Consider the following 25,156-nt stretch of genomic DNA (forward strand, 5'->3'; position numbering starts at 1 on the left):
TGGCAACAATTTCCGCCTCTCTCATGGACAGTATCTCATACAACCCCTGGCCGACCCTATGGCTGACATATATTGGGTCCTCCTGCATCCAGAAACCACAGCGGGCGAAGGCATTCTCTCGTCTTTCCTTCGGTGGAAATCTTGGATCTCAACCCTGGCACCCTACGTCTCTCCCCCTGACATGTCACCCTCTTCTATGACAGGAATAACTGTGAGTGTTATCAGGAAAGCTTTGCTGAGGAGCTGGAGGGGATGTCCTGGGAAATTGCCACCGCAGACATTTATGTAGCCCCTGAAGGTGTCGTAGCCTCTGTGCAGCTGTCTACAGAACAGAAGGACTGGTTCAAAATGTGGTCTGATGGTGTACCCCATGTTTCACTAGCGCTCCACCCTGCTCACGAAGCTCGCGAGCTGGGAGGAGTGTTAAAACGCTCCCTAGCTCTCATTGACTGGCATTCTTCATCCACACCCAATCTATCTTATTCACCCTCAGGTAACACCTACCGCATTACCAACACGTCCAAAGACGTTGGCACCTTGGAACATGTACAACTTGAAATACATCATGGGAGAGAAAAAACAGATCATCCAATGGCTGCAGCTGTAGTTCAGAGCATGCCATCTTCACTTTGGGCTGAGGGCCCCACGGATGTGGGACTCATTCACTGCTCTCCCATCACTTTTCAGCTTAACACTGACCGACCCATTTGAAAATCCGAGTACCCTCACAAACCAGCAGCCGAAATTGGAATTTCTGACACTATAGAGGGGCTGTGGAACGCTGGGGTGCTGGAACCAGCTGACGACTCTTCTTGGAACACACCCATCTTACCAGTAGAAAAGAAGGGCACTGGGAAATGGAGAATGGCCCACGACTTGAGAGCTGTAAATGCAGCACTTTCCACTCCTACAGTTCCAGTGCCCAATCCTTATGTTGCTCTTACCAATCTAAACCCCGAACATGCATGGTTCACCTGCATCGATCTGGCCAACGCTTTCTTCTGCCTGCCTCTAGCTGAGGAGTGCAGAGATGTTTTTGCATTCACATATAAGTCAAACAGGTACCGTTACACTCGTTTGCCACAGGGTTTTGCTCTGTCACCAGGCTTTTAATCAGGTCCTTAAGGAATCCCTCCAAGACTGTCTTCTCCCCCCAAACACCACATTGATCCAATATGTGGATGACATTCTTTTGGCAACACCAACTGTTTCTGAATGCTTGGAGGCCACGGCTGTGGTACTCTCACACCTGGCAAAAGCTGGGTACAAGGTCAGCAAAGCCAAATTGCACATTTGCAGGAAACAGGTGGATTTCTTAGGCAGGGTGATCTCCCAGCCCGGGACAGGAATGTCCCCTTCACATCAATCTGCTGTCCTTTCTCATCCAAAACCGGTGCGGGTGAAGGACATGCTTTCTTTTTTGGGACTCACCGGATACAGCAGGTCATTTATTCCAGGATAAACTGACCTAACTGGTCCACTCTGAGACTTAGTGAAGAAACAGGGCATGCGCAATTTGACGGCGCCTCTAGAATGGACAACAGAAGCAGAGGAAGCCTTTATTGCTCTTAAAACCAGCCTTTCACAAGCTGCTAACTTGGCACATCCAGACTACACATTGCCCTTTCACTTGGATGTTTCTGTAACAGCACATACTTCGAACGGAGTGCTGTTCCAGAAAAAAGGGGGAGTAAGAACAGTGCTGATGTACATTAGCGTGATGCTTGACAACATGGAACAAAGACACCATGAATGTACCAGACATGCAGCAGGGTTGGCAAAAATCATCCAAAAACAGCCCACGTAGTGATGGGACATCCACTACACATTCTAACATCACATGGGGTAGTGGCATTTGTCAATTCCAAAACTTTCACACTCTCACCATTGAGACAACAGAGATTGAGTAAGGTGCTGGAGGCGCCAAATATCATCTACAGCCATGAAGGGATCAACACGCCAGACAGAATGACAGAAGGAGAGCCCCATGTATGCGCCGAAAAAGTTGAAGTAAGAAAATCAGACCAGACCTACAAGGAGAACCACTGACAGAAGCAAGAAACCTGTACACAGATGGCTGTTGTTTTAGACATGACACAGAGGGTCTGAAAGCAGCCTATGTGGTGGTGGAAGACACAGGAACGAACTTTGTGACTCTTAAGGCAGAAGGGCTGACAGACACCCAATCAGCACAGAGAGCAGAGGTGCTAGCAATAATAGCAGCCCTAGAACTAGGGGAAGGACAAAAAGTGAACATCTACACAGACTCAGCTTATGTCACGGGAGCAGCGCACGTGGAACTGAAGCAGTGGATGAGAACAGTGTTTAGAACAGCAGGACAGAAACCCATTAAACATGAGCCAGAAATGAGAAGATTAGCTGAGGCCCTACTACTTCCCCAAGAAGTAGTGGTCATAAAATGCAAAGGACATGATAACAGCTACACTAGGGTGGCTCAAGGAAATCAAGCTGCAGACCAAGCAGCCAAAACCAAAGCCAAAGCTGGATATCTGCCCATACACATTTTGATGAACTCTGAAGTTGAATGGACACCAGAACCGACTCTGGAGGAGGTGAGTAGACTGCAAAAGGGGGCCTCACCGGAAGAGAAATCAGTCTGGAAGGCAAGAGGGGGAAGAAAAGACCAGGATGAACTATGGAGAAGTCCGGATGGACGTCCCATCCTACCCCCAGGGTTGACCACAGCAGCACTGGAAGAAGCACATGGACCGGGACATGCAGGAACTGCACAAATGATGAAGATTCTTGAGCACTGGTGGCATCCATACCTGAAACAGACGGTAGGTCATTGGATAAGCTCGTGTAGCAACAGCCAACAATTCAATGTGAGACCCACTCTGAAGCCTGCACCAGGTAAGTTCCCTGTGGACCCGGTAGCAGGTAAGGAAATCATCATAGACTACACGGACATGACTGAGAGAGTGAATGGGTTCAGATATCTTTTGGTGTGTGTGGATGCGTTCACCGGTTGGCCAGAGGCCTGGCCAGCAAAAAAGGAAGACAGCAAAACAGTGGTGACGTGTCTGATTAATCATTACATCCCCAGGGACGGGTTTCCTACAAAAATCAGGTCAGACAATGGCACACATTTCAAAAATGAAGAACTTAGAGAGGTCGAAATGTTCCTGGGACTGAGACATTCCTTTGGAACAGTGTACCACCCCCAATCTCAAGGGAAGGTGGAAAGGATGAACCAGACAATCAAAACTAAATTGGCTAAAATCTGTGCACAGACCAAAATGAATTGGGTCACAGCATTGCCTTTAGCTTTGATGTCAGTAAGAAGCTCAGTGAGCCAGAGATATGGGTTGACGCCCCATGAACTGCAGACTGGAAGACCTTTTCCAGGCCCAAAAACCAGGTTACCTTTTTTGACTGAATGTGAAGAATCTATGTCTCACCGTGATTACTATAGATCTCTCCACAGCTTGGTTGCAGCATTCTCAAAACAGGTGGCCGCCCAACCATCCGAGGCTCGAGCCACCACCTCAGACGCAGAGTGGATCCTTCTGAAAGTCATCAAACGGAAGTGGTCACAGCCCAGGTGGACAGGTCCATTCCAGGTCACAGAGAGAACCTCACATGCGGTGAGGGTCAAGGGCAAAGGAGACGCGTGGTATCATTGGAGCCAGTGTGCAGCAGCAGAGGCACCGCAGAGATCGCTGCCAGAGGTCCAGCAGAACCTGAGGGACAACACCAGCACACCAGAAGACCTTTCTCACCCAATTCAAGGGGCAGAATAATACCCTAGGGTGAGAAAGCGTTAATTTACGCCTAAAGGTTAGTCTACACCTTAGGTGCACCGTCAGATCAGTGGTCCCACCAAATAGGGGCAGAATAATCCCCTGGTGAGACCACTTAGCTCCAGGTCAGTCTACACCTGTGAGTGAAGACCAGGACATCACACAGAAGAGGCAGATGTGACTGAGCTTTCCTCTCTTTCACTGATGGTCGTAGCTGCACTCCCACCAAGAACTGAACTGAACACTCTGAACTTTTCAAAAATAAAAATAAAATAATAATAATAATAATAATAATAATAATAAAAAGGTCTTTTGTGTTTCACCATATTGTTAATCCTTATCTTCCTTTGCAGGTACCTTTGAAAAGTATGGGAGGTCAAAATCTAGGACCCAGGCCCCTTAAGGGTTGGGTCATGGTAGGTATAGGTGTTTTGGCATTTTTCATTGTCACATTGATTCTAGGTTTGTATTGTGAACTGCCTTTCCAAACATGTACCAGTCATCATCAAAATAAAATATCCAGGCGGAGCGTCTCCCCTCCTCCCACAGACAAGTGCCTTGGAGATTTTGGCGGAATTGAGTTAAATTACACCCTAGGATCGACTACCACCTTCCAAATTGACCTCTGCAACGTCATAAATTGTGGCGACGAGTTCACTCATTTCACAAAAGTAGACTTTTACTTATGTGCCAACGAACAAACCTCAGTTTATTGCGCGGATAACACCACCAATAGGGTAACAGAGTCTGGTAATCCTCCTCTATGCAGAGGGACGTGGGGAGCGGTTATAACATGGAGCGGACGCACCTGGATCCCCACCAAATCTTCCTTGAACACACAACAAAAAGCTCACTCTGAAAAAAAATTTCTGACCCGTGGAGTGCTCCCAGGGAAAGGCGAAGGCGTTAAGATCCCCTTATTACTGACCATAAAGGGTCTACAACGGGGTTTGTTGGAAGAATCCCATCAATGGAACGAAGTAGTATATCTGGCTCTAGGTATTCACTTAAACACAGGATGGTATATGGGGTATGACCCGCAGGGACTGATTAAAGTTAATTTCAATAAAAAGACCACCACTGACCACGGTAAAACGATCAAAATAGATTATTCCACCCTACAACCTTTAGATATTATTCAGATGGCTACGGGATAACCTCCACAACATCAGGGAGCTAGTCGCCAGCGGTCTGTCAGCTGAAACGTCGCCATTGGCGCGGGGCGAGACCAAAGAACTGAGGACCCTCCGACGTAACCTGTCCCGCCTGAAGCTGGAGAAAGGTTTGTTAGTCTACACCCACAACGGGCGCAGGACGCCCCATCGGGTGGTACCAGCTGACCATAGAGGGGTCATGTCAGCCTACGCTCATGACTCTCCTGTAGGGGGTCACAGGGGTCTTAAAGCTACTCTCTATACCCTCCAACAGGTGGCATACTGGCCTTCGATGGCTCACGACACCCAAATCTACATCCAAGGATGTTTGACCTGCTGTCAGTTCCAACCATCCCAGCCACTCGGTCGGGCTCCACTTGAGCAAAGGGGGGTTACATTCCCGTGGTCCCACCAGCAAATCGACTGGGTTGGACCAGTCCCCAAATCGACCAGAGGTAATAAATACCTCCTAACAGTGACGTGCAGTTTCACTGAGTGGGCTGAATGCTTACCTGCACCAAACAACACAGCTGTAACCACGGCTTTTCTTTTGCTAAACCATGTTTTCAGCCGGTGGGGTCTTCCCCTGTCCATTAACTCAGACAGAGGAACACATTTCACCTCAAGCGTCATGACAGCGCTTTTTGACATTCTGGGAGTGGAAGTAAAATTCCACATTCCCTACCACCCTCAATCGTTGGGTCAGGTGGAGCGAATGAACCGTTACCATAATGGCCACGCTAAAGAAGTATGTTAGCAGCAACGGAAAAGACTGGGACATCAAATTCCGTTTGGTCCTGATGGCCATCCGGTCCACCCCCCAACGCTCCACAGGAGTAACACCCTTTGAGATGATGACTGGAAGGCAAATGATCCTCCCACTCCATCTGCTGTACCATCCATAAGATGTGAGTGTGACAACTGCCTACACAGAACATCAATATGTCACAGACTTGAAGGAGCACCTCAGATCCACATTCGCTTGGGCACAAATTAACCTGGAAGCCAGCGTAGAGGGCGCAAAAGCATATTATGACCGGAAAGCAGCCCACCGTGAATACGAAGTGGGCGAAAAAGTTTTCTATTTCAGATTTGCTCAACCAACCGGGCGTTCCAGGAAATATCTCCCAAAATGGGCAGGCCCCTTCGAAATTGTGGGAAGACTCTCACCAGTGGCCTACAGAATAAGGATCTCAAAATCCAAATAGGCCCCGGTGTACAAATGGGTTCATGCAAACCAGATCAAACCCTACAACAGACTCTCCTCCACAGGAACAGGGCTTCCTTCCGGACAGGAGGGAGGAGAGGATAATGCATAGAGTCAGCCAGATAGGTGAATGTTAAAATAAACCCACACTAACATGCACTAACCACTAACAACTCCACCCATAAAATTCCCTTCTAAAATCAGAATTTCTCTGTTGCAGGATGGTGGTCATCTGGATGATTGGCATTCTTGTTGGCTCCACACTTGTTCTACCAACCAGTGTAATAGAGATAGGACCCCCAACCGGCACAGTCCTGCAAGACACCCCGGGCTCCTTATTACACACTATGGACTTCATACGCAGAGGGTTTTTGTACGTCTAGACCCATGGGACGTGTACCGCAAACACATCCGTCTTCCCCCACTGATGACTGAAGGAAGACGGCAGGGGACTCAAACCCCCGACACCATAGACCATGCCAAACAAACTACAATCTATATCCTCAAACAACTGCAGAAATTCATGGTCACCAAAGAGGACCTCAGTGGCAGTAAACGCCCAAAGAGATTCCTAGGTGGATTGATAGCCTCAACTGCAGCGCTGGGACGTTGTTTTCCATTGGCCTTTCAGCAGCAAATTCTGTTAGTCTGAAAATTATTCAGAGGCATGTGCAAGAATTAGATGAAGAAATGTCGGAAATCCAACAAAGAGTCCTCCTCCAACAGAGACTATTGGAAGTACAAACCAAGACCCTCCAGGGCACCGTGGTTACTGTAAATTTACACTCCACTCTTATTAACAATACCCTGCATGCACTGCAAACCCTCACAGAAGTGGTCAAGAATGATTTGATGTACACACAGATTGTAAGAGACTTGATGCAAGACCTGATTAGGGAGGTTGGTTCATCGGTACACAGCCTAACCGAAGGACGGATACCCACTTACCTAGTTCCACTGGATTTAGTAGAGACAATCCTAAAGTCCATCACAACAGACACCTTGCAACCTCCACAAACACACATAGCTTATAGCTTAGGCGGCGCAATTCCAATCTTCGTCAATCCAGATAACTTAGAGATAGGATTTATGCTCAATGTCCCTATCATCGAAGGAGCAAATGTATACAGGCTTAAAACAGTGTTAAATGTTGGGTTCTGGAAGGCGAATACACACGTACATCTGAAAACCCCATCACTCTTAGCTTACCACGAGGTCGACCCAAAACTTTACCTAATTCCCAATTTAGACCTGTGCACCAAAACCAAGGACCTCTATTGGGTGTGTCCAAGTAATCCTTTTATTAGAGACGTCACCGATTACATGTGTGGTTTAAGGGAGGGATCTCCTGAACAAAACTGTCAGGCTAAAGTAACTCTGAAGGATTTAGGAATAGAAACCAAGGTCGAATGTGCGGGTAATCGATGGCTTGTAAGCACACCAATAACAGAAGCTTTGCTATCCTACGATTAGCACGACACAGTTACCCAAATAAAATTACCCAACCAAATGATGTTCGTCTCCGTACCCCAAGGTGCACTCCTCCATCTTGGAGACATAATCCTTCATTATCTTAATCTCGATCGATATGATACAGAAATTGAAATTATGGATGCCTTCAAAGGATATAATTTCAGCATCAATGCTAGTATTAAAGAACAACTTGTAGTGGAAGGTACCAAACAAATTAAGTTCAGCCTCACCCCTGCAGAGTTAAGCTTCACACCTCTCCCTCAGTTCCCCAAGCGGACAGAATGGACAGAAACCCACACTATGACCGTTACGGTAGTTCACCTTGTAATTGGGTGGGTCGTGATGGCAGTAATGGCACACACTGCATACAGGCAGGTTAAGCATTTACAGGCCAGGATTGATTCCCTCACATTCATTCCCCCACGGTTCATAGCACCACCTTTTCCAATGACACAGCCAGGTTCCAGTGCCTAATGGAAGTTGGAAGAATAAGCTATGAATCATGATTTTGTTTTTGTTTTTTTATATATACAGATATGTGTACTGTATCTTTGTTGTTGTTTCATTTGTATCAGGGTTACCAAAAGCTGCTGACCAAAATAATGTAATGATGATATGAATGTATTGTCCTGTATTTTCTCATTGAACAACGTAGAAAGGTATGAGTTTGTCAGAGTTTAGTCCTGCCCAGGCTAACCTCTATCCTGCCCAGTCATAGGTTTTGAGGAACACAGAGACGGTTTGTTTTGTCTGCTTTGCCATGGATCACTGATTGGTCAGCAAAGGACAGAATGGTCCCAGTAGTTTCAAGGACTGCGATTCATCTCACCCTGTGAACCTAAGGGGGGAATGTTGGACCACATGTTTGCTGAATATTGGACCATTTGTACGTTGCTGGACACCACCAGGCCTTCCGGCCATTTTGTATCCAGGACAGTCCGTTACTACAAATCCCATCGGCCACTGCGGCTGATATGACGGGGGCGTCCCAAGTCTGACGTCACAGGAGATTATAAAGGAAGGTGACCCCCTTTAAAGAAGGCCTTCAGCTGGAGACCTTGACACGTTTACCATTCAGCTGAAGCATCCTCTGGAGAAGAAGAGGTCCCACGTGGAGTCTTCATTTATTCTCCTTCGTTGGCCACCAAAAATTCATAAAAGAGGTTTCTGGAATAAGAAGGCCAGAAATTTCACTTTGCTGATCGACATGAGTTTAACACGTAACCAAAACAAAACACGGAGTTTCAAGGAGACGGATCGCCACCTTGTTTTGTCCAGTCAACTCCTGATGGTCAGATCATATTTTCCCCTTTCGCCAAGGAGGCCAGAGGACGAAGATTGACCGCTCTTCCTGAAGTTAACTGTGGACGCACGATAACTTCCAACCCCCCCCCCTCCCCATCCTCTATCTCCCTCTGCTCAGAGGAGACAACGACAAGTAAAACCCATCCTTTATTTTTATTTATTTCTTAGAAATAGTCTGGGCAGGGTAGAGGAGGTTTTAGTGTGATTAGATTCGCCATTTAATCTAATGTGTTCTGAATTATATGTGCATGCAACATTTTATTGAAACTTTGATGTGCTGTGTTGGATGTCTAGATGCCGTTGTGCTACCCAGCTTTCTGTGTGTTTTGCGGAGTTATTTAACACCTGAGAGCAAGCGCAGGCATGCTGTGGAACTGAACTGTTATAATAACCTCCTGGGGAAATTCACCATTTTCTTTGTCTTCAACTTTACTGCTTACTAGCTTACCGCCAAAAAGTTTTATATCTCTTTGTGTGCTCACCCCTGCCCAGAGTTGGGGGATGTTTTATGACTTAGTATAACTGAGTTACAGTTTGGGCAACACTCCCAAACTCCGTTCACCACCACATCCCTTTGTCATATTATCATTTTTGCCATAACTGCTGGTTTGATCACATACACACCCACTGCTGTTTTGCTTTATTTTGTTTAGTTAGATATTTTACCCCCTTTTTGTGTAGAACTTTGCATGTTTGAGTAGGGGAAGATTATTAAATCGGAAGATCGGATTGTATCAGGCTGTGATTTAATAAATATTCAGATAGATAAAGAGGAGTCGTTTGTGTTTATTTTGTGCAAAAGTGATTCATCAGTCAAAATAAGGTTAAAAGTTCCACACGTTTCGGCAGAAACGGTTGATTAAACAGTGACATCTCTGGTAATAGTTATAAATTATTTCTCAGTATTTAACAGTTGTAATTATCAAAGGCGTTGAGCCACAGTTACAACACCAGAAGACATCTCTGGTCTCGATTCATAAATGAGGATTTTGGTTAAGAAATTAATTTTGTCAAATTATGATTGTTAATTATAATTCTTGATAAATATTAATTAATCAATATTCATAATTCCAACTTTTTCTACATACAGAATAGAATAGAATTTATTGTTATTGTTTCGCACAGTGAAAAGCAGAATCATACATTTATTTTGTAAATAAGTTAGACCTACATTTCTTTATAGAAATGAAAAACCTCTACATTTTTTGGACCGTGGTATCATGTTCCAAGACAGCGCTGCAGTTGGCAGCCTTGGTGTTCTGCTCTCCAGTAGCTTGTGTGTTTTTGTGTGTGTGTTCTGCTCTTTGCCACCATTCTCTGGTCACTCTTGCTGGAGAGGAAACATTTATGAGATCTTGGTTGCGACTCTATGGGAGTACTACTGGAGACGCAGACGAGGTAAACAGGCAGGCGTGTTGGTGAGGCTTCAGCAACGGGGACCCCACTCCCCTCTGTTCCAATCCACCTGGCTAAAAAAATGTATGAACAGCTAATTCTCAACTCTTAAAAACTCTGACGTCATTCAGTGTCAGAGGACCAGGAAAGCTGCATGACCTGTCAATGATTCCCACGCATTACTGAGAACCTGCACTGACCAACTGGCCCCCATCTTCACTCAGATCTTCAACAAGTTTCTGGAGTTGTGTGAGGTTCTCTCATACTTCAAATGCTCCACCATCCCAGAAGTCTGCTTAACAGGCAAACAGGTCTTCAGATGATGAAGCCATTCACTTCATCCTACACCACCTTGACTATGCAAGGACATACACCAGGATCCTGTTTGTGGACTTCAGCTAGGCCTTCAACACCATCAATCCAGACATCCTCCACCAGAAGCTCACCCAGCTCACAGTGTCAAAAGTAGCAACATCCACAATCCTGCTGGTCATCTTCTACACAGCCGTTATTCAGTCCCATCACTGTGGGGTTTAGTTTAGACACAAAACACAACAAGTCCAGACTGCAATGAACAACTAGGTCGGCAGAGAGGATCATCAGGGCTGACCTTCCCTCCATCCAGGACCTGTACAGGTCTAGGGTCAGGAAAAGGGCAGCTAACATCTCTGCATACCCCACACATCCCGGACACAAACGGTTTACTTTTACCTTCAGATAAACGCTACAGAGCGCTGATCGTACAAGGGTTGGACAATGAAACTGAAACATCTGGTTTTAGACCACAATAATTTATTTGTATGGTGTAGGGCCTCCTTTTCCGGCCAATACAGTGTCAATTAATCTTAGGAATGACATACACAAGTCCTGCACAGTGGTCAGAGGGATTTTAAGCCATTCTTCTTGCAGGATAGTGGCCAAGTCACTACGTGATACTGGTGGAGGAAAACGTTTCCTGACTCGCTCCTACAAAACACCCCAAAGTGGCTCAATAATATTTAGATCTGGTGACTGTACAGGCCATGGGAGATGTTCAACTTCACTTTCATGTTCATCAAACCAATCTTTCACCAGTCTTGCTGTGTGTATAGGTGCATTGTCATCCTGATACATGGCACCGCCTTCAGGATACAATGTTTGAACCATTGGATGCACATGGTCCTCAAGAATGGTTCGGTAGTCCTTGGCGCGCCCATCTAGCACAAGTATTGGGCCAAGGGAATGCCATGATATGGCAGCCCAAACCATCACTGATCCACCCCTATGCTTCACTCTGGGCATGCAACAGTCTGGGTGGTACGCTTCTTTGTGGCTTCTCCACACCGTAACTCTCTCGGATGTGGGGAAAACAGTAAAGGTGGACTCATCAGAGAACAATACATGTTTCACATTGTCCACAGCCCAAGATTTGCGCTCCTTGCACCATTGAAACCGACGTTTGGCATTGGCATGAGTGACCAAAGGTTTGGCTATAGCAGCCCGGCCGTGTATATTGACCCTGTGGAGCTTCCGACGGACAGTTCTGGTGGAAACAGGAGAGTTGAGGTGCACATTTATTTCTGCCATGATTTGGCCAGCCGTGGTTTTATGTTTTTTGGATACAATCTGGGTCAGCACCCGGACATCCCTTTCAGACAGCTTCCTCTTGCGTCCAGTTAATCCTGTTGGATGTGGTTCGTCCTTCTTGGTGGTATGCTGACATTACCCTGGATACCGTGGCTCTTGATACATCACAAAGACTTGCTGTCTTGGTCACAGATGCGCCAGCAAGACATACACCAACAATTTGTCCTCTTTTGAACTCTGGTATGTCACCCATAATGTTGTGTGCATTTCAATATTTTGAGCAAAACTGTGCTCTTAACCTGCTAATTGAACCTTCACACTCTGCTCTTAGTGGTGCAATGTGCAATCAATGAAGCCTGGCTATCAGGCTGGTCCAATTTAGCCATGAAACCTCCCACACCAAAATGACAGGTGTTTCAGTTTCATTGTCCAACCCCTGTAAAAACCAGCCACCACAGAGAGTTTCTTACTCCAGGCTGTCTCTCTGATTAATACTTAACAGTTCCCAGGTCAATACAGTGCATGCACATTTGCACTAATTGAGTCATGCCGTCCTCTTTTATAAAAACACTGAATATATACATATAAAAAATGTATTTCCCAGTGATTATTTCTGTATATTTATATTTAAAATGTAAATATTAATTTAGAGCAGAGTGAAACTGAAGTCAGATTCCTTGTTTGTGTGTATAAACATGTCAAATAAAGCTGATTCTGTATGAATTAAAGATTCAGAAAGAAGTATCTCCCTAGGGTAAAATATCACAGATCCCTCCTTTAAAAACCAAGCTACATCTTCAAATTAACATTTCTAAGTGAATCTTTTTATACAGTAATGTCATTTAAACACGTTGTTGGAGAAAATGACATCTAAAAGAGGGGTCTTGCTTCATGGAGCTGTCGTGTTCTCCCCATTTATGTGTAGGTTCTATCCGGGTACTCCGGCTTCCTCCCACATGAATGTTAGCTTAACTAATCTGTTTGGTTGTTTGTTTGGTTGTTTGCTCGCTTGTCCTGTGTGTTCTATGTGTGGACCTGTGACAGTCTGACGTGTCCAAGGTAAACCGTACAAGCCCCCTCCCAGAAAAAGGACGGATGGATTTTTTTTCATAAAAAAAAGAAAATAATTTTGTTTAGATGCACATTTATATAAGATAACTGTGTGATTAGCAGTGGACCCATTGACCCTACATTGTGTACAAAACGTGAAACACGTCATGTGCGCCAAGTGATCCTCACCAAGCAACGTTACGCCAGCAACCCACTCCTCCCCGCTCCCGTTTCCTCCGCAGAGCCGCATTCCTCCTGCCACATCGGACTGTACCATTTGGTGGGAATAAACACAGCCACGCTTCGTTACGGCTAAAGAAAACATTCGCACACAAGTTGCTGTTCAAATTTATTCAAACTATGTCTTAGTGAGTATTGTTGTGATGACGTGTTCACCTAATGTGTGTGAGAAGTGAGGCTGAGAGAGTTTGTTCAAAGCACCAATCTCCCCCCGCTCCCTGATAAAGGGGTCGTGTGCCTCCTTCTGCCATGTTGGATGCATCCACAGCTCCTGAGGCTGCTGGACTTCCCGAATAAAAGTTGCGTGTTTCTTCAACTCCGGACATTTACAGACTACGTATTTTCATATTTCCAGCAAGCAGATAATATAACGAGCTTTCCCAAGCAGAAACCATCTTGGAACATAATCCGCGCCCTTCTGGTCGGTCCCTCTGGCCGAAGTGGGACTGAGCGGAGATGGTTGCAGGCCACAGCAACCGGAGACCGCATGAAATTTCTGTCCTGAGGAGAGAAGGTTAAGGCCAGTTCCACCAGAAGCGCACCGTACCCGGGGAGTCTAAGCGAATTCGGAGCCATGAACAGTCATCCCCCGCCCCGCAGGGCTGTGAACGTCGGCTCCCTGCTCCTCACCCCGCAGGAGAACGAGTGTCTGTTCGGCTACCTGGGCAGGAAATGCGCAGTAAGTTCTGCTGTTTGTTTACCCCTCTGCAGGCTGGAGCTGGAGCAAGTGCGTTCAGCACAGGTCAGGCTGAAGAACCATGTTTTCCCTTGGCCTCTAGGTCTTATAATTAGCATAATAATAACGTATGTGACGTTTTAAAAAAGATGTTTTAACTGCACATTTATCGTCATTGCAAGATGTATATTGCGATGAGCTGCTTGGACTACAATAAGGGTTAGTTAACCATTTAAGTGCCATGTGTTCAGGCTGTTTATGCCTGAAATAAATTTGGTGCCCATCTTGTTTAATGCAGCATTAAAATGTTTGAGACCATGGTTGCCCAGGTCCGGTCCTTAGAACTACCGTCCTGCAACTTTTAGATGCATCCCGGCTCCAGACGGTTGAATCCCTCATCAGCAGCTCGTGCCGCTTTGCAGACGCCTGGCAAGGAGCCGCTTAGTTGATTCAGGTGTGCTGGAGAACAGATGCATCTAAAGGTTTGAGAATGGTAGCTCTCCAGGTCAGGACCTGGGCCTCCTCTGTTTTCAGAAGGCGAAGAACCAACTTGTTTCATTCCTGAAACAGCAGATGTCCATCACAAGCAAGTTTTTCAGTCTAACTTTGTTGTTAACTTTTTAAATGTTATTTTTTTCCCCAGTAGCTGAATAGATTGATGATCTCGTATCAACCCAAAGTATCAAGACATTAACAATCTTATTACATATCATTATTGTAGCAGTCTCCAACTCTAACACATACCTTTTAATATCGTGAGCTATGCCGGTAATTAGACTGAATGTATTTGGCATCTACATGCGTTTACTTGGCTTTTATTTAAGCAGCCATAGAAGTTTAGAAGGACGGCATCAGTAACAACAATCTCTCTTCTTCGAAAGAACATTTTTTCCACAGCATTTTGGACCTTGGTTATTTTTGGCATTAATGCACAATTCTTTCTGATTCTTTTGTTAGTTTTGATATTTTAAATATTATGTTTTATTTTTAGGTTGGCAAAAAATATAGAATTGTTATAAATAACATGATCACAATCACATTTACTAATTATATTGTGCCAGGTGTTTTTTTTCTTTGCATATTCACTCTAAGATTTGGCGATACTGTTGCTATTTAAACACACCTTTTCCTCTTGTAATCGTTTTAAATACAAGGGCTGTCCAAATTCAGTTGTATCTTTTTCTGACATTCATTGCAAAAGAACTTGAAGATTTGTTCCCCAGCCTGAAATGCTCCAATGCTACTTGTAAAACTGTTGATGAAGCAAGAAATGTTTGCAGTCTGCAGTATTCCCCTTCACTTCATCAAAGGTCATTGTGTGTTTCCTCCACATGTGAGGAAGCTGCACTCCACCATGTGAGTTTATATTTCCTGAGCTTTCACACTCATACATGGTCACAGTGATAGACAAACGTTGTGGGAATTTTGCATCAAAGGCCATTAGGAAGTTTGAGGCTACTGACTTCTCTCAGTAGAAATTGTCTATATGAAAAATAAATCAGCTGTAATTTTTTTTTACCTTTTTAGACAGAGAAACAACAAACGTGTTGTTAGTAGGGTCACACCAGTTGCAGTTTTCTGGCCGATTACTGATCTTTAAAAAGCCTGACCTGCAGATTCTCTTTTTGGTCAATATCGATTTTGTGTTTAACTGACACTGTCAGGCATTATATGTTCAAAATACGGCTTCAATGTTGATATTGAAAAACATTGAACAATACCTGTGAAACAATACAAACTTGTTTTAACTGCACGTGAGGCAGTGGTCTCAAATATAAATGAAACGTTTAGAGCATTGCAGTTCCTTTAGCCTTTCATTTTTCACATTTTAAAAGAAACAGAATTTGTGCAACAGGTTAGACAAGCAGAAAATATTGGTGGATAAGATCGGTTTCACATGTAAGTATCGGCCAAACACAGATCTCCCAAAATGAAGGAAATCGGGGCTGGCCGATCAATCGGTGCACCCCTAGTTCGTAGCAGCAGTAGTGTTGTATTAGAAGAGAGAAGTAAACATAACATGCCTCAAACTAAATCCCTGGTTTATGTTGTTTTACATTCAAGTGAGAGTTAGCACTGCTAGCAGGTAAAGAAAGTTAGTAAAGCAGCAGTTTTAAACTTCTCTGCACTACTGTTTTAAAACTGAGGCAAAAACATGTCCTGGAAATGTATTTAGGAATTTTGTAAGCAGCTCTGTTCCCAGGTATGTGAAAATTAGAAAATAAAGAGAGTTTTATCATCTTCAGGTCAAAAAACTAGTCTTACATGGTGGTGGTTATAAGGAATCCTGGAAGAGAAGCTGTTAGAGGCTGCAGAAGACTTTAGGCTGGTGAAGGTTCACGTTCCAGGAGGACAACCATCCTACATGTACAGCCTGAATGAGATATTATGGGATGGTTCAGATCAGAGCAAGTGTTAGAATGTCCTAGTTAAAGTCCAGACCTTGATCCAATTAAGAATCTGCATCAAGATTGATTATATATGATCAGAGATGCTCTCCGTCCAATCCGTCTGAAGCTGAGCTGATGATGGCCAAAAGCGTCAGTCTCTATGTACAAAGCTGATTGAACCATTCCACTAACAAGCAGAGACTCAGGGGAGTTGAACACCAGCATTTTATACCATGTATCATTTTCGCTCTTCAGTTATGCGCTACTCGTTGGCTTGTCGCAGAAATTTCCAATAAAAGACACTGAAGTTTGTGGATGCAACGAGACAAAATGTGGAAACGTTTAGGGGGAATGAATACTTTTGTAGAGCACCTTTTATTGATCTGTTGGCAATACTAAAATAAATAGCATTCATGGTTGTAGATTGGGCACATAATTAAAGCCAAAGATCCTTAACATTGGCTTCGGAGGGCAACTATCATTGTATATATCTGAACTGCTAACAGATACAACAGGAGAGGCTGGAATCGGTCCTGTGTTTCCTGCTGCATTTCTTCCTCCTCAGTGAGAATCTAGAGAGCCTGAAAGATTCTGTCATTGCTCTGTGTTTTGACCTTGCATGTGTCACACTGAGCAGTGATTTAAGCAGTGAAGCGTGCTTCCTGGAGTGGCTCTGACCTGAGGAGGACTGGGTCATTGGCATTTCCTCTTTCCTCTTGCGGTGGCCAGAGTAACTATGTGCCGCCAAAAGAGGACTCCTGGCCGGGTATTTAACACAATGCAACCTCTGCAGGAACTCAAAACCATCAATGAAGACAAGCCAGTGCTGACGACAGCTGATTGGCTCTTCCTCCTGCCCTGCACCATTCCGTTCAGCTGACAAACTATATTGCGTGGTGTCTTATCACATTGTTTGACATCTCAACATCCTGTTATAAAGTCAGGAGTAAAATATTCTTGTTCCTGGTAAAATATTTGCATTTGACTTCTGATCTGATTTTAAAATATAACAACGGTGTCTGCTTGGCTTGGACTAGCTTTATTGTCCTGACCTTTGTCAAAGGCATTGAGCAGTTTTCCGCTTTCCTAAGTGCTGATATGTTTTAAGCATCTGTTTTCAGAGTCTTTGATTAGTTCTAGTTCCTCTAATAAACCATGCACCAGCTTATGTTCCACATCATGTCTACCTGTGTGTGTTCAGACCCTTTGTTCAGCGGTGGTGCAGGTGTACCGGGCCGAGCGGAGCTACAAGTGGGTGAAAAGGTGCTGTGGAGTGGCGTGTTTGGTCAAAGATAACCCTCAGAGATCTTACTTCATCAGAGTGTTTGACATCAAGGTGAGTAAGATTTGCTTCAGTTTTTCCACAGAAAGTTAAACAAGTCCAACACAAGCAGGTCTTCTGCAACTGGTTAGCTTGAATTAACTAATAGTGAACAACGCAGGTATAAGAGGCAGATGTGGCATATCATCATTTTAATTCATAACAGAAATGCTTTGTGAGGAGATCTCAGATTCTCTACATTTGGAAAATTTCAGCTCCAGATTCACTGAGAAATCGCCTGAATTTCAGCTCGAGCCACCCTGCTCTGTGACCTGGATGGAAACTTTAAGATGCGATCTTTCTGCTACCAGGAGCTATTGAATATTTTAGTGATGGAGTAATCTATCAAATAATTCCTCATTTAACGGAGCAGTCATTTTAAATGCCTTCAACAGTGATGGACCGCATCATTACAGCTCATCATTTTCAGCTTTTCTCACTCCCATCTGCACTCAGATTTGTTCATGATTCAGGATCCTCCATCGACCTGTAGCTCCAACAACAGATTTATACTGTCTACAGGTAAAACTGTTTCAGAGGCTTCCACACCAGATGTGGCACCAGTTCTACTGGTCCCTAAAATCCATTCATTCCTTCTCGCCGTGGCGGAACGAGCAGCTCCACGGAGCTTGGGCTGCACTCAACTTGAAAGTTAAAATGCCTTGAACTTAGACTTTGGTTGCTATGTGACGGATACTTGTGCTGCCAATATCAAATCATTCCAGACAGCAGAAACCAGACAGTCAGTGTGGAAACAAAGCTCCACACTGATCTCTGAATCATAGGGTCTGTCAAGTTATTGTTGATGTAGCGCCATTATGCTAAGCTAACTCACACTACAGTAGAGGATGTTCACTTGTCTCTGTTTTTAATAGATATAAACTTATGTCTTGTGTCTTTCCCCTCGAGTTTTCTGCTCCTTATCTGTGTCCAGATTCAGGAGCTGCATCCATCGAAGGACCTGGTCTACGTAGGCCGAGTCCTTCGATGACCACGTAAAACCGAGAAACCCGGAAGCGATCGGCTGTGAAATTGGACAATCCAGCCTTCTCCAACTGTTCTCCAGCTGTTCCTGTCCTTACCTCAGAGTAACTTTTGTCCCCTAGCAACTGTAACAGCCTAAGCACAGAGTTGTGAAATCATGCTGCATAGCTCTGTGCTCAAATGGAGCCTGAAGGTTAATCCTGCTGTCTCCACTGTAAATAACTGTACATGGTTTTTATTTTCCCATTTTGTTTAAAATGTTCTGTTCAGATGCTTCCAGTGCTATGAATGCAGACAAACTTGTTGTGGTCCATCCTGAACATGTTATCTGCATCAGATTCTGCTGAGGAACGTCTTCCTCAGGTTCCTCTGTGTGTTGGTGCTATGGGCATCTGCAGACTCATGCAGCTGCTTCCGGTGCTTGTTTCATATCCTTCATCACAGTCTTTCTGCAAACCACATCACCCCACAGTTCATAGGTAGGCCTGTCATGATAAATAATTTTGCTGGACAATAAATTATCTCAGAAATAATTGCGAGAAATGATAAAATTGACGTTTGGAGACCATTTCAGTAATATAATGATAATGGCTTAATAATTCAATTCAGTTTTATTTATATAGTGCCAATTCACAACACATGTTGTCTCAAGGCACTTCACAACAGTCAGGTACATACATTCCAATTAATCCTAACAATTGAACAGTGCAGTCGGAGTTAGCTTTATATTCAAATTGGATAAAAAGTTTTTCTATCTAAGGAAACCAAGCAGATTGCATCCAGTCAGTGACTTGCAGCATTCCCTCCTCCCGGATGAGCATGTAGAGACAGTGGACAGTCACTGGCATTGACTTTGCAGCAATCCCTCATACTGAGCATGCATGTAGCGACAGCAGAGAGGAAAAACTCCCTTTTAACAGGAAGAAACCTCCAGCAGAACCAGGCTCAATGTGAGCGGCCATCTGCTACGACCGGCTGGGGGTTTGAGAGAACAGAGCAGTGACACAAAAAGAACACAGAAGCACTGATCCAGAAGTACTTTCTATGGGAAGGAAAAGTAAATGTTAATGGATGTAGCTCCTTTAGTCGTTTCACCTAGAAAGAAAGAACAGATAAACTCTGAGCCAGTTTTCAAGGTTAGAGTTTGAAAGAGAGCACATGTAATTTGTTACAGTAAAAGCTCAGTCAATTTCCATGTCTAAGAGAGAGAAAGGGTTAAACACTAAAAGACAGGGCTATGTGGATCATTGGTAGAGGGTGAGCATTAAGTTATTGCCAGCAGAAGCTCGGACGATTCCCCTCTCCAGAAAGGTGTCACAGGCAGACACAGAGCCAGGCCAGGTGTAGCTTCTAGGAAGAGAAAAGAGAGAACAAAGTTAAAAGCTGAAATAACAGCAAATAATGCAAAATTGGAGAGTAGTGTGAGAATGTAGCGAAGAGGGTGAAAGTGGTCGTTATGTCCTCCAGCAGCCTAAGCCTATAACAGCATAACTAAACAGATAGTTTCAGTTCAGATTATTTAGTTAAACGGTGCTTATTTACAACAATGTCATCTCAAGGCACCTCACAAAGGGTCCCACTGATGGTCATTGTTATACTAAAAACCACAATGATTGGGATACCTCCCTCTGTCAGACTGATTATAACCATTGGAAAAGAGAAGGGGTCATACAGGTAGCAGAAATGGAGGGTGTGTTTGCAAAATCACACAATGCAAGTAGCTACACTCTCTCAAATGCCCCTTTTCCACTGGCTCAATTTGGCCCTACTCGACTCCACTCAGCTCACTTTGCGAGCTGTTTTTTCCGTAGTGTGACCTAGGTTTTTGGTCCCTGCTCCTGAGTAGGTACGACGGGGGCTGAGTCGGGTTTACATGTGGCGTGAACAGACTGCTGTTCACTGATTGGCCATGGGACCAGGAGAAATGAGAAGGTTTTTGTTGAGACAGTGCAAGGAAAAGTGAATTAAATGGAAAAGCAACTACAATAATACTAAGGAGCACAATGTCCGCAGCGGGTGAAATAAAATTTTACTATTTACAGATTATAAACCAGTCCTGATGGCTGAAAGAAAAGAAAAAGGACAAATCAGCTTTCTGAATTACACGCAGGCAGAGCGCTGTATGTAATAACATCCTAAATCAGCTGATCAAAGGCAGAAACATTTCCCCCAAAACACACAAAACAAAACAACCACTATAAAACGGCGTTTGGTTCAGAAATGTATTGACTATCCTTAAGCAAACCAGCGTCTGCAGAAGGAGGGAGCAGCTGAGCCAGAACCCCTGAGCCTTATTTTAAAAATTCTGGCTGGGCTGGGTTCTAGATTATTATCCCAGTGGATCATTTTAGACATGGAAAAACAAATATAAGACTTTCTGGCAAATACAATGATTCATTATTTGTATTTTGTTTATTTACGTTTTTATTTATTAATTAATTTGTATCATTTCACGCAGATTACTTTAATGAGAAAATATCACAGAGTAACGTTAATAGCAGCACAGCACTACACTGACAGTTAGAGGCGGAGCTTCAGCCGGCATAACTCCACCATTGGGTCGATGGAAACACAACTGGTACCATACCGAGTAGAGCGAAACCGTGTGGAACGGACCCGCGCCGCCTAAAACGAGCCAGTGGAAAAGGGGCAAAAGATGAATAAACCTTTTTATTTCTAAAGAACAATTAACACTGGAAGAGATTTTTAACATCCAAAATGAATAAACTAAAAACAATAAGTAAAACAGGTTATGAAGTCTCCGTAAACAAAATTGCCTTTCCAAAAATATTGATTGTTAGGCTCAGACAGGCAAGGTAGGGTGAGCTGAGACCAATGCACCAGAGTCGAAGCTTTTCTCATAACGTTTCTTTAGTAGTAAAAGGACGACACGTGGAAAACAAACAAGTAGGCAAACGGAAATGATCCACCTCGTGGTAATTTATGTCACGATTAATTTGATTCATGCGATTTATTGATGTATTGCTTATTATGGCTGCCCTACTCATAGGTGTTAACAGTAATATCGGTGCGTCGACTTCAACCCCCCATTAATACGCGTTGATCACAGAGCAGAAGGCTGATCTGAAACGGCCAAAAACAGGTGAGGTTGTTTTCTGTAATGCTTTTGGACAGTTAATTAAAAAGTAAGCACTTTTTCGCCACTTTTTGTCTCTGAGTGTAATTCTGGGTCTAAACTGCCTCAACGGTAGCATGAAGATGCATGTGTTCATGCTGGGGAGTCCAAAGCATTTGAAACAAGCTGAGTGGAGATGCTGCTCTTCCACATCAGAATAAGCCAGTGTGTGTCTGACTTTGCAACAGTTAAATATCCCAAAAATCTGTTAACCATTTAAATATTTTATTGAATAAACCAAAACAGTGACATGAATTAGACCCAGTAAATAAAGAAGTTGGCTTCCTTCGCTGGTTTAGGAACAATCCTCTCTCCAATGTCTGTTTGGTCTTCTTGCAGGAAGGGAAAACCATGTTTGAACAAGAACTCTACCACAACTTCTCCATCAGCAGCCCCAGACCGTACTTTATCACTTTTGCAGGGGACGTGAGTGTCGGGCTGTTTTCGGTTGCTGTCAAACCTATTTCAGCCAAGAAATGTTTTCCTTGTTTAAATAAACGGTGTCTTGCATGCAGTAGAGTTTCACCTGGCTTATCCTTCTCTCAGAGCTGTCAGGTCGGTTTGAACTTTGCCAGTGAAGAAGAAGCCAAGCGGTTCAGAGTGGCCGTCAGCGACCTGCTCAACCGGAGGCAACGGAAAACAGGTGAGGTCCTCCGTTTGAGTTCGTCTTGTATTGCTCTCAGCCGCTGTGACCACTGCTTCTAACTTTAAAAATCTGCACCCCTTACCTGATGTAACCAAAGCCTGCTGTGTGGTGTTATTGTACAAACTGTTTTCATTTAAACATAAGCTGTGGAACATTGTAAGGGAGGAGATTCCTGGGCTGTGCCTCCAGAACATCAGGGGTTGCTTTAGGATGCGGCTCTAGTCTTATGCCAGCCAATCATTTGCCTTCTGTAACGAAAGCCTGGAGCTGTTGCTTGCACTGATGCTGAGGACTATGATTCCAGCTGTTTGAAAACATCTGTACCATAGGAGGGGTCTAACTCAGTTCAGACAGGAAACAGCAGCTTGCTGACTTATTCACACCCTTTGAACTTTGTCATATATTTCTCACAATACAACCACAAACTTCAATGTGTTTTACTGGGATTTAATGTGATAGACCCACAGAAAACAGCACCTGGTTGTGAAGTTAAATAGTTTTAAAAAGTAAAATCTGTCATGTGTTGGGTGCATTTATTATTTGCCCTTTACTCTGGTACCCCTAAATAATATCCAGTGTTTTTGGCTCAGGATAAATGCAGCTGTTCTCTTTCTGGCCTTTGAGGTTTGTTTAAGAACATTGGAGAACAAATGGCATTACGAAGACCACAGAACCTAGAGGACACGTCAGGGAGAACGTTTGGGTTAGGTTCTAATAGCAATATCCCAAGCTGTGAACATCTCCCAGAGCTCTGTTCAGTTCATCATCTGAACATGGAGAGAGGATGGACCAACTGCAGACCTACCAAGACATGGGTGTCCACCTAAACTGACAGGCTGGACAAGGTGAGCATCAGAGGTGGCGAGAGGACCATGGTAACTTTGAAGGAGCTGCAGAGATCTGCTGCTCAGGTGGAACAATCTGATGGTAGGACAGTTATTAGTTGTGCACTGCACAAATCTGAGCTTTATGGAAGTGTTGTAAGAAGAAAGCCACATCCGTGAATAGTGGTTCTACAAAGCATTGACTAAGGGGATCTGAATGCATAAACATGCCACACTTTTCAGATTGTATTTCTAAAAACAAAACTTGAAAACCAAATATCTTGTTTCTTCAATTTTACACTTATTCGCTACTTTGTGTTGCTCTATCACATAAAACCCCTACAGTTTGTGTTTGTAATGTGAAATGATAAAACCTTTTAAGGTGTGTGAATATTATTGCAAGCCACTGTAAAACGATCCACCATAAAGACATGAGCCGATGTCGGGTTTAGGACCGTTTCCTCCTCTGCTACTGGGTGTTCTGTTGTTCTCTGACTAGTTTCCCCTGACTGCAGCCTGTTTAGGCTCTCTACATATTCGACAGATCATTCCTAAGGAAAACAACAACTCTAAAATGTTCTTTATTCATCTTCTACCTTCGGTACTTATTTATCATTTCTATATCTATTTATCATTTTTAACTATCTCTCCATCTTTATTTCTCCATCTTTGGCTCTTTTATCACATCTTTTATCTGTTTCTGTCTCTTTCCATCTTTCAATCTTCATCCATCCATCCATGACGACGACGCAGGGTCAGAAATTACTCGCGACGTGATCTAATAAAATTAGTGAAATTAACTGTTTAAAACATACTGTTCCTACATGCAGCGATCCTCTTGGGGGGGTGGGCGGTCTTTTTGGTGGGTGGGGTGCCCCCCTTAGATAATGGTAGGAGAAACACTGTCGGAACTGCAACAAGTCTTGCTTCGTCTTGCTTTTAAAAATCTCTAAATAATAACACCCGGTCCTGACACGCTCACTCTGCCTCGGTCCGTCTGTTGATTGTTGAGTAACCATGATTGTATTCATTTGTCTCTTGCAGAGAAAAGAGGTGACCTGAGAAATGGTATGTTAAACTCCTTTAGTTTCAGTCCTCTCAGCATATTGTAATATTTCATTTCTGTCCTTTCACTTTTTAAGGACCTTACAATAGGAAGCATTTAGGCGGTTTTTGTGGCGTTGCTGCAGCTCTACAGCTCTATTGCATGATTTGCATGTACTGTCATGGCCAAACATCAAGTGACCAGGTCAGACTTTTTAGAACAAGTGTGAACGCTCAGATCTGGACCATATCTGACTTTTTCAAGTCACATTTGAGCCACATTCATAGGTGATCCTGAATCTGACTCCTGTCTGATCTTTTGGAATGTGACTCCAGTTGGAACGACTAAGGAGGATTAGATGTGACTTTGACGTCACTTTCCATCACATTCATCACAATTTTGCGGCGCCCAGCAGGAAACGGTAGCAGTTAGCAAAACAGACGGGGGGCTAGAATAGAACTGCACAGTGGAGAGACAGCGAGACGTTAATAAGCTCGTTAATGAACTGAGATAAAACTTTATTCAAGCCTAATTAAAAGGCTCATAGGAACCGTCTGAATGTGGGACGTAGTTTGGATTGTACAATTCATATACAACCCTTCAAACTGAGGACTTTAAAATGCTATGGAGGTTACAGAGTATGTGATGATCTGCCCCTGCTGCAGTCCGATACACTGGATTGCATCAAGTGTTCTGCCTGTGGAGTTGAGAGGAGAGGCACTGGCATATATGATTAAAAGTTGCCCTCGACATGATAAAGTTCTGAATAAACTTGGTCTCTGTAAAGCTGTTAACATCCCTGCACCATCATTGCTTGCTGTGTCTCCGCATCCAAACAGTTTGTTGTGCTGAATTGGCAGTCAGATCTCCCTAAAATGGAACAATAAAGAGCTTCACTCACCTTTTATCTATGTGTTTCCCACACAGCACCCACTGACACAATAAATGGCTTCTGTTGTGCTCTTAAACCGTAACACCTA

The 25,156-nt window shown here is 43.9% G+C and overlaps 1 protein-coding gene across 1 annotated transcript in view; it reads left to right on the forward strand.

Annotated features, from left to right (window-relative positions):
- The first annotated feature begins 13,196 nt into the window (after positions 1 to 13,196).
- The window catches only part of wasla (WASP like actin nucleation promoting factor a), a 29,640-nt gene continuing 17,680 nt past the window's right edge, over positions 13,197 to 25,156 (forward strand). The window contains exons 1-5 of the mRNA XM_047391889.1: positions 13,197 to 13,833; positions 17,422 to 17,556; positions 22,001 to 22,087; positions 22,208 to 22,304; positions 24,176 to 24,199. Coding sequence (XP_047247845.1) covers positions 13,729 to 13,833; positions 17,422 to 17,556; positions 22,001 to 22,087; positions 22,208 to 22,304; positions 24,176 to 24,199 — 448 coding nt within the window. The 5' untranslated portion in view covers positions 13,197 to 13,728. The remainder of the gene's footprint in view (positions 13,834 to 17,421; positions 17,557 to 22,000; positions 22,088 to 22,207; positions 22,305 to 24,175; positions 24,200 to 25,156) is intronic.

The sequence above is a fragment of the Girardinichthys multiradiatus genome, chromosome 2 (genome assembly GCF_021462225.1).
Source record: "Girardinichthys multiradiatus isolate DD_20200921_A chromosome 2, DD_fGirMul_XY1, whole genome shotgun sequence".
Classification (NCBI taxonomy): Eukaryota; Metazoa; Chordata; class Actinopteri; order Cyprinodontiformes; family Goodeidae; genus Girardinichthys; species Girardinichthys multiradiatus.